At 37.5% G+C, this 14,075-nt stretch overlaps 1 protein-coding gene across 11 annotated transcripts in view; it reads left to right on the forward strand.

Annotated features, from left to right (window-relative positions):
* The window catches only part of MYT1L (myelin transcription factor 1 like), a 305,452-nt gene that overhangs the window by 289,390 nt on the left and 1,987 nt on the right, over positions 1-14,075 (forward strand). For 7 of the 11 annotated variants that reach the window (XM_027787854.2, XM_027787853.2, XM_027787857.2 and 4 more), the window contains 4 exons: positions 7,338-7,429; positions 9,174-9,283; positions 12,806-12,949; positions 13,273-14,075. The exon at positions 13,273-14,075 is cut by the window's right edge and continues 1,987 nt beyond it. In XM_027787854.2, coding sequence (XP_027643655.1) covers positions 7,338-7,429; positions 9,174-9,283; positions 12,806-12,949; positions 13,273-13,413 — 487 coding nt within the window. In that variant the 3' untranslated portion in view covers positions 13,414-14,075. The remainder of the gene's footprint in view (positions 1-7,337; positions 7,430-9,173; positions 9,284-12,805; positions 12,950-13,272) is intronic. The other 4 variants (XM_027787855.2, XM_005238141.4, XM_027787863.2 and 1 more) reach the window with 1 other exon arrangement.

Below are 14,075 nucleotides of genomic sequence, written 5' to 3' on the forward strand. Positions count from 1 at the left end.
TATGTAGCTAGAGATACCCCTTACCTATTTATACACAGGGAAGTCTCCGCCTGTTTTCTCCTTCACAGTACATGCCCTATTCAACTGACCAGTAAATCCACTGGTCTTCAGGTCATCTGTCCTGTTGTATGCAGTCATGGGGCATGGGAGAGGCTGATAAACTGCAGTAGCTAGCCCCCAGCTCCTGGGACACTCAGTGGTGCCCCATGAAGTGCACACTGCTTCCCTGTAACCTAGTGCTAGGGCCACCTGTAAACCGTGTGGTGTGCTGCAGTGCTTCCCCGGTCACCGAAGAATAAATGAGAGATTTTTGGACAGACGTTGCATCATTGAGCAAGAGCCAAACCTCTTTCCCTGTTCAGGGATGATACAGGTCAAAGCTCATTAGCGCACGTGAGAAGCCCACCCACCGAGCCTCTGTGCTGACTAAGCAACTTCAATTAACAAAATGTGATGTAAATTTGCCACAGGACTACTGTGCCCAGATGAAGGGCAACTTTGGCAGAGCTCTTACAGTTCCAGCATTTCAAAATTCATTAATTGTTTTTCTGGTGTATGTTTATGCCTCAGGGGAATTCCTTTCAAACTGAGTCTGTTCTCAGCGCCTTTTCTCTCAGTTTGGCAATGTTTACAGTTCTGCATAATTTGTATTTTTGTTTTTTCTTACTGATGCTTGTTTTATTCTTTTGTTATGAGGGATGGGCATAATTAACCTATAACACTATTTTACCTTTTGAATCTCAAATAAAAACCAAATACCTCTCGTCTTCTGGGTATCATAGCACTTTGTATTGTTATCCATTTCGTGCTTGACCAACCAGATTTTAATGCTACTATTAACCTTCCTCCTGTAAAATAAGGAAGCAGTTCTTTCCTGAAAGTCTTTGTGAAACAGTGATCAGATATCATTAAAATAATTTTGAAAAGCTTACATTTTGTTTTAATCATAATGACTATATTTGTTTTATGGCCACTAGGGTAGTGTTTTCATTTTTCTTAGTTCTGGAACCAATAAGAAGGCTCATCTAAACAGAATAAAATCTCAGCTACTTTCCTCAGAAGCTTTGGAAAGCAACTTGGATTAGGAGCTACCACTTTCCACGTTAGATCAAGCTTTTAGTCTTTTTAGCTTAGATTCCCCTCTTGATTGAAAATTTAGGTGAAAGTTCTTAATCACCAACATTCACCTGTGAGTTGTAAGTGCACAACAACAACAACAACAACAAAAGCTTTAGCCAGGGAACAAGACCTAAAAAAGGCCATATTAATCAGAATTGTTCTTTTCCAGTGAAAAATTCTGAAATTGAGCTGAACAGACAATTTTTTCCAACACTGCACAAAGGCAGTCAGGGTTGTGTGGCCAGTGGGGAGGAGAAGAGATTCCTTTATGAGTTGCAGCATTCTCCATGCAGACAATACTAGCTTGTTTGCAAAACCTCTCTCCTGGATTCCCTTTACTTCACAGCTCAGTAAGAAGCTGGGGAAAAGCCAATCACCGTTGAATGTAAATAAAAATGAGTGCTGGGCTAGGGAGGGGTGCTTTTATCTCTGCTGGAGTTGTGCATAGAGTGTTTCATCCTTGAGGTGTTTAGCAGAATTTACTCATGGGAATAAGCAAATCACTAAAGCTGATACCTTTCAACATAGAAAAAGTGAGTGGTTCATGGATTTAATATTAAACCAAGGAAAGGGCTACTTTGATCACTAAGTGTGATCTCTTAACTTGAACTTCAAACATTACCAAATAGTTCAAGAGCTTAGGCAAAAAAAGTAAGGTTTCATCCATTAACAAAATAAACCAGTAGTTTTCACTGTGATCTGTATTACCCTGAATTTCAGAAGAATTTATGTCTGGGGCTTGTTTTGGATCTATCTCTAGTTAAAATAGTTCCCTTGAATGTGACTTGTTTCTTCCTCTAGTCTATGGACAACATTATTTTTAATAAACAGGAAAAGTGTTTCATTTTCTTAACTTCTTGAAAAATTCCTGTCATAGTGAACCTATAAACATCTTACAGTGTTTATAAAGTCAGCCCTCAGGATGCTTTATGGGTACTCCAGGTTGAGGCTCTGGTTTCTTTACATCCTGTTCTTTCCTTCTTTGTAAACTTCAGTACTTCACACGCCAAATACAAAAGTTGCATTTTATTTGACCTCTGTCTTCTCCTTTCCCACATCCCTACTTCACTGTTTGGAAAATGTTTTCTTCACTTGACAAGCCAAGTACAATTCCTTCAGCTTCAAGAGGGACCAGACTGCATCTGTCTGCTGAGGCAAAAAATGTATTTAACAGAGCACGGCTAGAACCCAGATAACTAGAATCAGTCACCCAGGCAATTGTACCAATTGATCAATGATCCTCCACTCTGATGGCCTCTCTTGTTTGCATCCCTGAAAACAGTGCAATTGCATTCTTGAAGGAGTTCAGGATTTTAGCCCACATTTATTTGTTTTTAAACTAAATTTCTTGGTAAAGTTGCACTAAACACTAGCTAGATATCCCTTTCAAACTTTTTTCCCCACTAATTTCCCTTTTATTTTGGGACCAATTTCACCTTATTTTCTAAGTCCGCTGAATAAATGTCAAGGCATGGGTTGGAGTAACGTCACCATCCTAAACAAGTCTAAACAAGAAAGAATATTCACATCGTGATGCAATCACCGTATACTCTTTATCCTAATTTGTGCGTATCTAGTCTTTCTGCATACCTTCTAGATGCTTGTGTTTCTGTTAATCACTACACTTCAGGACAGTTAGGGTAAGATGTAGGTGTACATATGGATGGACCTTATTTTGCAGAGTTTATACAGCTGCTAGCACTTCACCTCTGCATGCCTCCATTTATAAAGTCTTCCTGTAAAAACAAGCCTGTTTAATGCAGGTTGAACTTGCAAGGCGTAAAACGATCACCCCTTCTACCTGTCAGTCCTACAGGCGTATAGTGTGTAGAAATGTCTGTTGCATGGGCAGTACCATGCCCTGCAAAGCAAAGCTGCATGATAGGTCCCACCTCTCGGTTTATCACCCATGCCCAACAAAAGCGTTTCCAATATCAATGGTGTGTTATGATCTCAGAAGTCTCCAGCCAAGCAGCAAAAATTAAGACCTTGAACTCACAGCTGCTGCTGAATCAGGAACTCTGAGGAAGCCAGGAGTTGGGTATTTGCTTCTCACAGCCCCACCAAAATGCTGCTGCTTCAAGCCCTGTGGCATCCACAATTTGACAGAGATAAATGATGGCTCAGTATGTTTGTACTGTATTTACTACAGCAATACCCCAGCAATGTTAGAAAGCCTTATTAATTTTGTATTATGGAAAGAAAACTGTATTTATATTTTCTTTTGCACAGTTTCTCATGTGTATGAGAATAATGGCAGTGGCAAGTGAGATAACTGTGATGAATTCTGCTAGTTCTTTCCTGGAATGAACAGGCTGCAGAATTCCATGTTTGTGTAAAAGTCGGTATAAAGTTTGTTAAAACACAAGAAATAAACCAAAGCAGGATCACACACTAATTCCTCTTGTAACAGAAAACCTTTGACAGGCATCAACTGTAAAAGCTTTAAACTTGATGTGAGGATAAGTATTATCCATACCGAAACTACTATCTAGCATGTTTCTCTTGGTCTTTTTTTGATTATTTTGGAGATGTTTAAAGCATGCTTTGTTTAACTCTTAATGCACTGAAATGGCTTTCACTTGTACTCTTGTTTGCCAGTCATGGGTAGACAAAATCTCAAGAGATTTGAGACAAATAAAATCATATCTACTCCTTTTTGTCTTCTGTCTCCTTCTACCCCTGAGTCTTCTAGAAATCTCGAGCCACTCCCAGTCTCTCTCAGATCTCAATTCAAGCTTTTTGGTTAACTTTGCGCCTCCATGAGGATCAGCCCTTGTATAGCAGTCCACTTCTGGTGCGATGCTGACTTAGTCCTGTTTTTCATCTTACCTTTCCATATATCCTGCCCAATTTTGGTTGTTTGTAACTTAGAGAAAGAGCAGTTACCTTCAGGAGAATTAAACATAGTCAAGAAGATAGAAGGGAAGAAGTAGAATTTCCTTGCAGAGTAGAAGCTTATCCTAAAAGCCCTAATTTGCTTCTTAATTATTTAAAGTATTTTAGATAACTTAATTAAGAATAGAGCTGAGCAAATAGGATGCATATTGCTATCTTTGTCTTATTAATTTATGAAGAATTTAGCCAAGTTAAATAAGATGTAGTAGAACTCAATTCTCTGTTCTAGATTAGTATCTACATCATCAAAATTTTAAGTGGCTGCCTCAGGAAAGTCAGCTAATCCACAATATACAACTAATAAAGAGGCAGATTTGCCGGTAAAGGCCTATAGAGGAAATTGAAGGTGTGCTCTGGCTTTGACATCTTCTCATGTTGAATTTCGTTCCTCTGGGAGTTTTGAATGCTCTCTTAAATTGTGTAAAGACACAAGGAAAGATAGGACTTTCTGTTCGTGCATGGCCTCTTCTAAGGACAGACCCATAGCAAGCTAAAGGTAGTCATAGTAGGACGTGATGCATATATTAAAGCCATGAGTGTAAGGGTCAGGAAAGCAAAAAGAGGCCTGTGATTTGGGCATGCAGTTGCATGGAAAGAAAGCCCTGTTGGCTGAAGCCCTCCTCTGTCTGTGCATATTGTATTAGATACCAGTGGGTAAGAAAAAACTAATCTGGCTACAGGATGTGGAAGCCTTCTGCATCCTCACCAGCAGGCCCAAAAACAGGCAGCCCTTTGCCTTTCCCCTCACTAAGTCATGACTCACCTTGGTGCCTTCCAGAGGAAGGTAGACCATCCATGCAGAATGACTCTCCAACGTTCCTGCAGCAAGAATAGGGAACGGGACCCAGATCTTTTTGTTTCCAGTTTATTTAGGCAGAGGGCATCTGATGCCAGTGTGCCTGAACTGCACCAGAGGTATAAGTGTCTACCCTTGCAATATATATCTTTCCAATGGAGACAGCATGGGCCAGAGACAGCTGCTATTAGGCAGCTAGAACGTGGCCACCCTGTTTTGTAGAGTAGGAAAGCTGGGCAGTGTGAATATGGGAACTTGTACCTGAGGCCTCAGGGTGAGAGCATGATTTGGAGCATGGTGAATATACTAGTAGAGAGGTCACCTTTCAGACAAGCTGAGAATATATCTACAGGTTTAGGCAGTCCTGAAAACTAGGTGTATGTAATCATGGTCTGGGAATAAGATTGGGATTTTGGCACTGAAGTTTGGATGTAGGCACACCGAGACACCTAATGCTTCTGAACTCATTTTTTTTTTGTTTCATTATTCTTCTGCACTTTCAAGTGCACGGTTCTAGCATCCAGGTTTCTTGTTTAGGGTTTGAATGCCATACTTATGGGCTGTTTGAGGGATAATTTTATTTTGAGGGATTCCCTAGGTTGTCATCAAACAAGACTTTTAGAGAGGCAAAGGCTGCAAACCAAGATGAGGATAAACTAACACAGTTCTTGTAACGCCCAGTGACGCTAACTCCCGAAAAAGACTGAGGGCCAAATATGAGGAAATTCATTAAATCAATTGAAAGGATACAAAAATTAAGTCAATTAAATGGTGCAGAAACTTGGCATATACTATTCCAGTGTTTTTTTCCCCCAAATGGCTAAGCCTCTCCTCCTTAATTTTCCTCAAGGCTCCCTTTGGGACTCAAGAGGACAGTTGATTACAGTCACACAGTGAGTCCATAGCAGAGCTTGGAACAATAGTTTGGCAACCTACCACCTAGACTACAGTGAAAAGCTACTGGATGGTGCTATTTCTTGATGCTACTAGTACTGTTCTATTATATGTCTTCTCAGTAACAGTATAAAATACTGAACAGTGATTCTTTTGCTCAGAAAGGGAAATTTTTTTAGATATTTTTCTGGGAAAAGTTTCCCCTTTTGGATGGGTGCACTTGATAATAGTAGCCCAGGATTTTCAGAGACACATTTTAATAATTAAACATTATATTTAAATGAGTAGGTCTTTATTTAAATAAATGCTTTTAAACAAAGATACCACATTCCTCAGAAACATGTTCCACATTACAGAGAGATTATTTGAGTGTTAGCTTTGAATTTGATTTATACAAAAAAAATAAAGCTCCCTTTTGGATCTGAAGAGGAAATATAAATGTGACTGTGGGCAATGAGAAGTACATGACGTTACTCAGTTTCAATGGCAATGAAACCTTACATGTTGAAGCAATAGGGAACCATTTAAGAAGTTTCCAAATTCCTTTCACTGCTAAAGCTTGCTCAAAATAAGACTATAGTTTTCCATTGTTAAATTAGATTGAATGTGTATTTTCTCTTACCTGTGATAGTAAAACTACATTAAAGATGTGATTTTGAAAAGGAGTATAGTTTGGTGTATAAAATTATTTATAAAATAGTGAGCACTGTCTGATGGTTATTTTTATTTTTACAAAAAGACCCGCTAAGAATCCATTTGCTATCAAACTGTTTTGTGTGGTGTAATTAAAAAGCTTAATATTTTGGCAACATAGGAGACAAGTAATAACTGAGTCTACATCCGTAAGTGTAACAAGCAGACATTATAAGAGATATATAGCCCTCATCAAGGCAAGGTCATTTTTATGGGAATGACTTCTCTTGGGCTTCAACAAAAAGCCAACACATACTTATTTTAAGAAACAATTTAGAAAAGGGCAATTTAGCCAGCTCAGGAGGTGATCATAGAATCATAGAACCATAGAGTGGTTTGGGCTGGACGGGACCTTAAAGATCACCTAGTTCCAACACCCCTGCCAAGGGAACACCCTTCCACTAGGCCAGGTGTCTCAAAGCCACATCCAACCTGTCCTGGAACACTTCCAGGGATGGGGCATATGATATTCACAAAGAAAATCATAGTTTATAAGAGCTACTCATTTGCATGTGAGAGGTAGCTCATGTCCCCTTCTCTCAGCATTCAGTTCCATGTTTGAACATATGAATTAAAAAGGGTGGAAGTTCAGAGTGGGAACATGTAAACTCAAAGGGAAGTATTTACACAGTAACTGTTTTTAAAATAAAACTTGTTAATAAGAGCATCGTGTTTTTAGAAAATGGGACCGTTGTTCCCAGGCTTATAATTTTACAAGATATATCTGACTTTTATATTAGCTGTTTATACAAAAAGAATTTGGAAGAAAGAATAAAACCATGAAATCGCTACTGGTAAGTACTTCTTTTTCAGACTAACATACTCATTCAGTGCTGGGCAGTGAAGATAAACTTCAATACTGTTTTTATTACAGGTTTGGATTACAGATTTATTTTCAATGACCTATCAAAATTAACAAGCTCCTTACTGTTCACAGTTTATCAGGATGCCCCAGAGCTACTTCAGCAATGAAGAAAGCAAAGCTGTCTGGAGAACAAATGCTAACAATAAAGCAGCGGGCCAGTAATGGTAAATTTTTAATCATTGCCTTTTTTAATATTACTTCTTTGTAAACTAAAGTTATCATTGCTCTATAGGCTTTTTTTCGTACATGTGTATATCTTCTTTGTATACATAGTGGATTTACTGTCAGTAGACATAAAACTGGGGTTTCAGCTGTGGAAATCTGAGCCAGCAGTGGAGTGATCAGACTGGTCTGAGTTATGGCTACATAAATCAAAAACTCTAATATATTTCAAAGTAGAACATACCATTATAATTTTCTGGTTCACATCTCATTTGTCAAAGGTGGATAGGTGGTCTTACATTGTTGCAGGATTCAGAAGAGAAAAAGGTTTGGTTTCCGAAGTGTTAAGTCGTCATGAGCTGTGCTCTGTAACCTCTGGCAGATGTAGATGGCCTTGTGCCATTTTGTCTCCAATAATCTGCAAACCTTCCTGCAAACCCTGAGTTGCAGGGAAGATGATGAAAGTAGCTTGGATGAAAGTCAGGATAGTGCCCTCATAGCTGAAGTGCAATAAAAGCAAAATGTAGGTGCTTCAGTTCAAATGAGTAATGCACAAAAGGCTTGTCTTTGGGGTCCTGAGTTTTCTTGGAAAACTTTATGTAGTCACTTAGCCTGTGACTGTGCGTGCCTTCTCATCTGCTGGTGTTGACTGTTTTTGAGAGCCACAGAGCATTTCGAAACAGTGCAGGAGGCATTTCAGCCCACACTGCCAGCGCAACTGGAGAAAGCACTGGCTGTCTTTGTTCAATAGCTAGTAAGCAAGGGGTGGAAGATCTGGATATAATTTTCTCTACAACTGGGAAGTACTGAAAACTGTATCTGCCATGCTTGGGAAGAATGCCTTGAGGAGCGGTATATGGGTATTTTGGGTATTTCGGGGAACACACAGCATCCTTCCTGTTAGAGTCAGGCACTGTGAAAAGGTATGCAAGGTTCATACTACATTAAGAAGAAGAGACTGGGAACACCAGTTTAGCTTTAGGAGTTCAGACTTCTACTTGCGAGAAAACAAGTCTATCTCTTCTCAGGATTATTTTATACTTCGTTATAGTAACTAAAAAGATAAATAAATAAAACCTATACAGTTTATTCCTGTCTGAATCCTTAAAAATGCAGGTACCTTTAAAATTCTGTTCTCTAAATGTTTATGCAATAAAAACTCGGAAGTCATGTCCATTTTGCAAATTATTCCGTATGTCATTATTTAATACCCTTCTGAACCATGAAATTATTAAAAGCAACAGCAGAATCACAATATATCCTGGTACATCAACAAAATTTCACTGTGTTGGGAAAAAAATCTTCTGAATTAGTTACAAATGATTTTGACAATGCTGTAATATCAAGAGATTGGCATGTTAATATATTTTATTTTCCTTCAATAGATCTGTAAGTGGTCACAGTCTTTCAAATAATTTACATATGACAGTAGAGTAGAATTTTTTTGCTGCAGGTGCATTTAGTATAATATAAAGTTAAATCAGTACATATACAGAAAAAGGTGTGTCTTACTGATCCTCTAGGCATTTCAAACACTCTTGCTGGAAAATTACTGCAATTTTTAAAAGAAAAGTAGTGGAAAATACATTGTTTTAACTTCAAAAGAAAAGTTAAGGAATGATTCCTTTTTCTTTTTTACTGTAATCCTTTTACCTTAAATAAATTTATTTTCAAATATGGAAATAATTAATTCTCTGAACTCTGATTTAATTATTTTAACACCCCTTTTATTTTTACATCACACAGGTATAGAAAATGATGAAGAAATTAAACAGTTAGATGAAGAAATCAAAGAACTAAATGAATCCAACTCCCAGATGGAAGCTGATATGATTAAACTCAGAACTCAGGTAACAGTTTTATGAAGCCCTAAATTCAGGTGCTTTTTCTAGATGACTAATTAAAGGAAATACAGGAAATATATGTTTCTTGCATATTAAGATTTCTATCTCTGATTTGCCATTTATAAAATCAGAAAACAATATCCATTATTCAATTTACACATCAGTTACCAATCAGTTTACAATCAGTTACCAAAAATAATAACAATAAAAAAAAGGCTTAATAAAATATATTCTTTAAAATAATTGCAAAAGCATGACCTGTCATGGTCAGCTTTGTATTTTCACTTGACATCATGGTTATCAACATAAGTTACAAGGTGAAGGAAGGAGTCCAGGTGAACAGCATGGCTTTTGCCAGGTCTGTCTTACAGAGGAAATTTAGATGGGGAAGTGAATACCTGTTACACTTCATCATGTGGTAGACTAAGTGCGGCCCTTGGCAGCAGGAGTGGTTCCACAGATCCAGCTTAATGCCTTTTAGGTTCCACATAAATCTGTTGGGGGGGAGGGAAAACCTAACATTAGACCATTATTTAAAACCTCATTATTCAGCAGTGCTAAAACTGGATGGAAAAAGCAAAGGAAGGAAAATAATTGAATTCTTTCCCTAGCATTTTCCAGTGTCCAGCATAGCTTCTGGTGCTTTTTCCTTCACATGATTTAAGCACAGTCACCAACAGTGAGATTTACCACAGTTCTCAAGATTTATCACCCTTTAATGCCATGGTCATAATCATGCAATTGATCTTGATGGAAACAGAGTAAACTGTTCCTTGTTACTTCTTTGCTGCTTGTGGAGAAGAGCACCATGTTCCTTCTCCTCCTCCTCCTCTTGCATGCTCATAAATAGAAGGCAGGATCTGCCTTTTCAACTTGGGGTTTCTTTTACTTCTAAACCTTAGCCAAATTAATATTGAAACCTCACATGAATTTCATGCCTGTGTTCAGGGTTCTACTGTCATTATTCAGCCTTTATAGGATTTGACTTTTGTTTTACACAGTTTTCTGATATGACTAAATATAGCTGTAGGGTATTGAGGAGAAAATCTGCAAGAATGTAAAGCAAGAAGAATAATGACAGGAAAATCATGTGTATTTGCGTTGGAGGAATTTGGTCCTAAGTTTTGAATCTGGTGGCTTACAATATGCCTTACGTTCTCTTTTGCCTAATACAGTACTGTAGGTGCTATTCACACACAGATTGATGTAGCTGAGATTTTAAAAAATGTAAAGCAGTTTGGTTGTTATGTGTACATTAGGTAAATGCTCCAGTTGTCAACAACTTTCTGCATTTTTAATCTTATTTTTGGCCAGATGAATAAAAAATAGTAATAAAAAAAGTTATGATAGCACTATCACATATACATAAAAGTGTATTGAGTTTCAAAGATTTAGCTGGGAATTTTGCAGCAAGTTTTAATCCGAAATGAGTACAGAAACCACACCTCAGTGGTCTTAGTTCCAGCTTTCATATCTCAGACTAGTGCCTTTGTATATTCTTAGAAATCAGATTAGGTACTATGTGGGATCACTGCATATTCTTGGTAAAAAAATCTCAGCTGATGATTTCACCATCAAATTGAAAGGATTATTTTCACACCTTCATGCAGCAGATTTAGAAAAAGTGTAGAATGACTGCCAATGATATATACTGTCATGAAAATAATTAATAGGATTCTAGAACATAGAACTACAAGAGACCAAGAAATACTGTTTTGCCAGCCAGTCTTCTTCCCTTCCTACTTCCCAGCTCTTCCTAAGCCAATCCTGACAGATACTTGTCTAACCTGTTCTTTACTTCCTACAGTAGAGATTCCACAGTCTCTGGGCAGTCTGGTCTAATACTTACCTGTTCTTACCGAACTAGCTACTGATGCCTAGCAGAATATCCCAGCTGAGTCAAAGTTCACAAAAATTCAGAGACCTCGGTTTTTAATTCATACACTCTCCTGAAGACAAGCAATTTTCATTTCCAACATGTAGGGAATTATATTGTAGTAATTATCAAAGTCAACAGTTCCTTTTATTTGCAACAGTAGAATTATATTGAACATAAAAAAATGTTTGCTGATAAACCTTTTGAAGATCATTGTGCAAGCTAGATTTCAGTAAGACTTCACAGGTGGGAAACGCATAATGGGAAAATAGTGGAAGTTCTGTGAAGTTGCAACAGTCTTGTTAAATAAGGATTTGCATCCTTATTTGTAAAACGCCCTTTTGAAAGTTACTTCTATAAACTAATGGGCTGTATTTCCATAAGCAGACTGAAACTTTAGGTCCAGAATGAAACTTGAAACATCTACCTACCAGATGGTGCCAACAACTTCCTAAAACTTACTCACCCATGGTCAAGTTAATGCTAACTTAAGAACCTTTTGCCCTTCTGCCTGCTATTACTGCACAAACCTCCAGTCTTCCCATCAGCATTTGAATTGTATCAATTCTTCCCACAGTTCACTGTCTATACCAGTGTAGAAATGGATAAAGATTATTTTGATAATTCAAAACCTTATGTTCTTTGGCATTTTTTCCACTTCTCTGACATCTTTTTTTCACCCTCTTGACAATCCATATTTTAACCTACACACACACAAAAGCACACTGTACACTTCATAACAGATGTTAACAGTTGTCATCCAATGTGGAAAGTAAGGATACATCTACAGAGGAAAGTGTAGACAGGTATGAGCGAGCTCTGCATGGGCTCTTGACGAGGTGGACATAACCCAGCGCTCATCTGAAATCCTTATAGCTTCATTAGCACAGTGCTCTGCACAAGCTCGGGTAAGTTGCCCCTCAGCAATGCTTTTTAGTTCAAGCAAGGCACCATGCAAGGTCAGACCTAACTTGTGTCTGGTCACCAGGGAACACAGGCAGAGCATACTCTCAGTTGTCTTCACCTGTACATGTAGTCATGCCCGAGAGACCCACTCTCCTGGCTATGTCTAAATTTTCTTCAGTTCCTTCAGTTTTGCAAGTCACTGTGTGTATTAGAAAACTTACATTGCAGTAACGTGCAGTTGTTCAGCTTTCAAAAGCAGCCCTGTGAATTTGCATAGAACCGAATTATACTTACAGAGAGCTAAACACTGGCAGCAAGGAGCTGCGCATGCTTAACTGAGTAGATGTATATATATACACACATCAGAAAATACAAGAAATACATGACTTGCTGCAGAATGTCCCTAAGGTAGGCTCCTAGGAGTAGAAGTGTTTAACCACATAGGTGAACTTGCAGAACTAAGGTCCTTCTCAATGCCTTTGAACTCAAGAAGAAAATCTCTAAAGCACTGGAGTCAAATCCAAGTTCATTCATTATTACCAATGCTCAAAAGACAAGCTGTTAAAGTCATACAATGTGCAATAGGAATAAGAAACTCTTAACAATGGGAATAATTGCAGGTTCAAGCAAAACCTTTTAAAGCCATTTTCTCCTTTCCCTGCCTGTTTTTTCTGTTATCTGTCCCTTCAGAGAGTGCATGCTTTATAACAGCTTGCCTTATATTACATTGTACACAAATTTGTCCATTTTAGATTACTACAATGGAGAGCAACCTGAAGACGATAGAAGAGGAGAACAAAGTAATTGAACAGCAAAATGAGTCTCTTCTTCATGAATTGGCCAATTTAAGCCAGTCTTTAATTCATAGTCTAGCTAATATCCAGCTGCCACATATGGTAAGTGATTGAGAGCACAAGTTAAGGAATTTGGCGATCTTCAGTTCACTTCATACAATAGATGTCTTTTTTTATGTTTATGTTTCATCAACCAGTTGGATATTTGTGGTAACAACACTGAAACCATAAAGATACATTTAACTGCTAACAAAGACATGGAGGGCCTGTTCCAGTGTATCCTGTAAAATTAAGTAAGAACTAAATAGGCATTTAAAATATTATAAAAAATGGTGGCAATATGCCTAGATAATATGTTATGCTTAAATGAATATACGATTAAGAAAATAAAAGTTGTATATGAACTACTATTTAATATCTCGTAGGAACCAATCAATGAACAAAATTTTGATGCTTACGTGACCACTTTGACGGACATGTATACAAATCAAGATCGTTATCAGAGTCCAGAAAATAAAGCCCTACTGGAAAATATAAAGCAGGCTGTGAGAGGAATTCAGGTCTGAACAGCTGCTATAGTGGTGAAAGTCTTGCTTAAAAAAAGGATGCCTCTTGTTTTTTGCTGCTGTAATTTACCAGAAAGTGTTATATATTTATTTCTGTTTGGAACAGTGTTATGCTTACAAGACTTCATAATGATTTTATGTCTTGCTTTAAAGATAGTAACTGCAGAATAGTTTTTTGAATACATTCACATTTTGTACGTTTTCATATAAGCTGACATAGTGTGATATGCCATGTAATGTTTATAGCTGCTAATGTATGCACATTTTTGGGGTATATATATTTCTGAAGAGGTAAGCTGATCAAAATAAATAGAGTGTAAATTCTTTTTAATGCTTTAGTGATTAAATGTTTTAGTATTTTGAACTGAAATGGACAAAAAAAAAAAACAGCTTTGAATGACAATGTTGCGGTCTGCAGCCACTTTTTAAACACTATCATTTTGCCTCATGTTGGAGGATTTTATGGGATTTAAGAAATACATTTTGTGTGCATATTGTTTCATAGCAAGAATTGGTTGCAAAAATGCTTTATTTTTGAACAATGCTTGAAAATATTATGTGACTTTTGGTTTTGGAGGATGGTGTGTGGTGGGGGCAATAAAATGAGGTTTTTTGAATTCCAAGAAAATGGCATGGATTAGATGTAAGATACAAAATGGGTA

Source organism: Falco peregrinus, chromosome 7 (assembly GCF_023634155.1).
Source record: "Falco peregrinus isolate bFalPer1 chromosome 7, bFalPer1.pri, whole genome shotgun sequence".
NCBI lineage: Eukaryota > Metazoa > Chordata > Aves > Falconiformes > Falconidae > Falco > Falco peregrinus.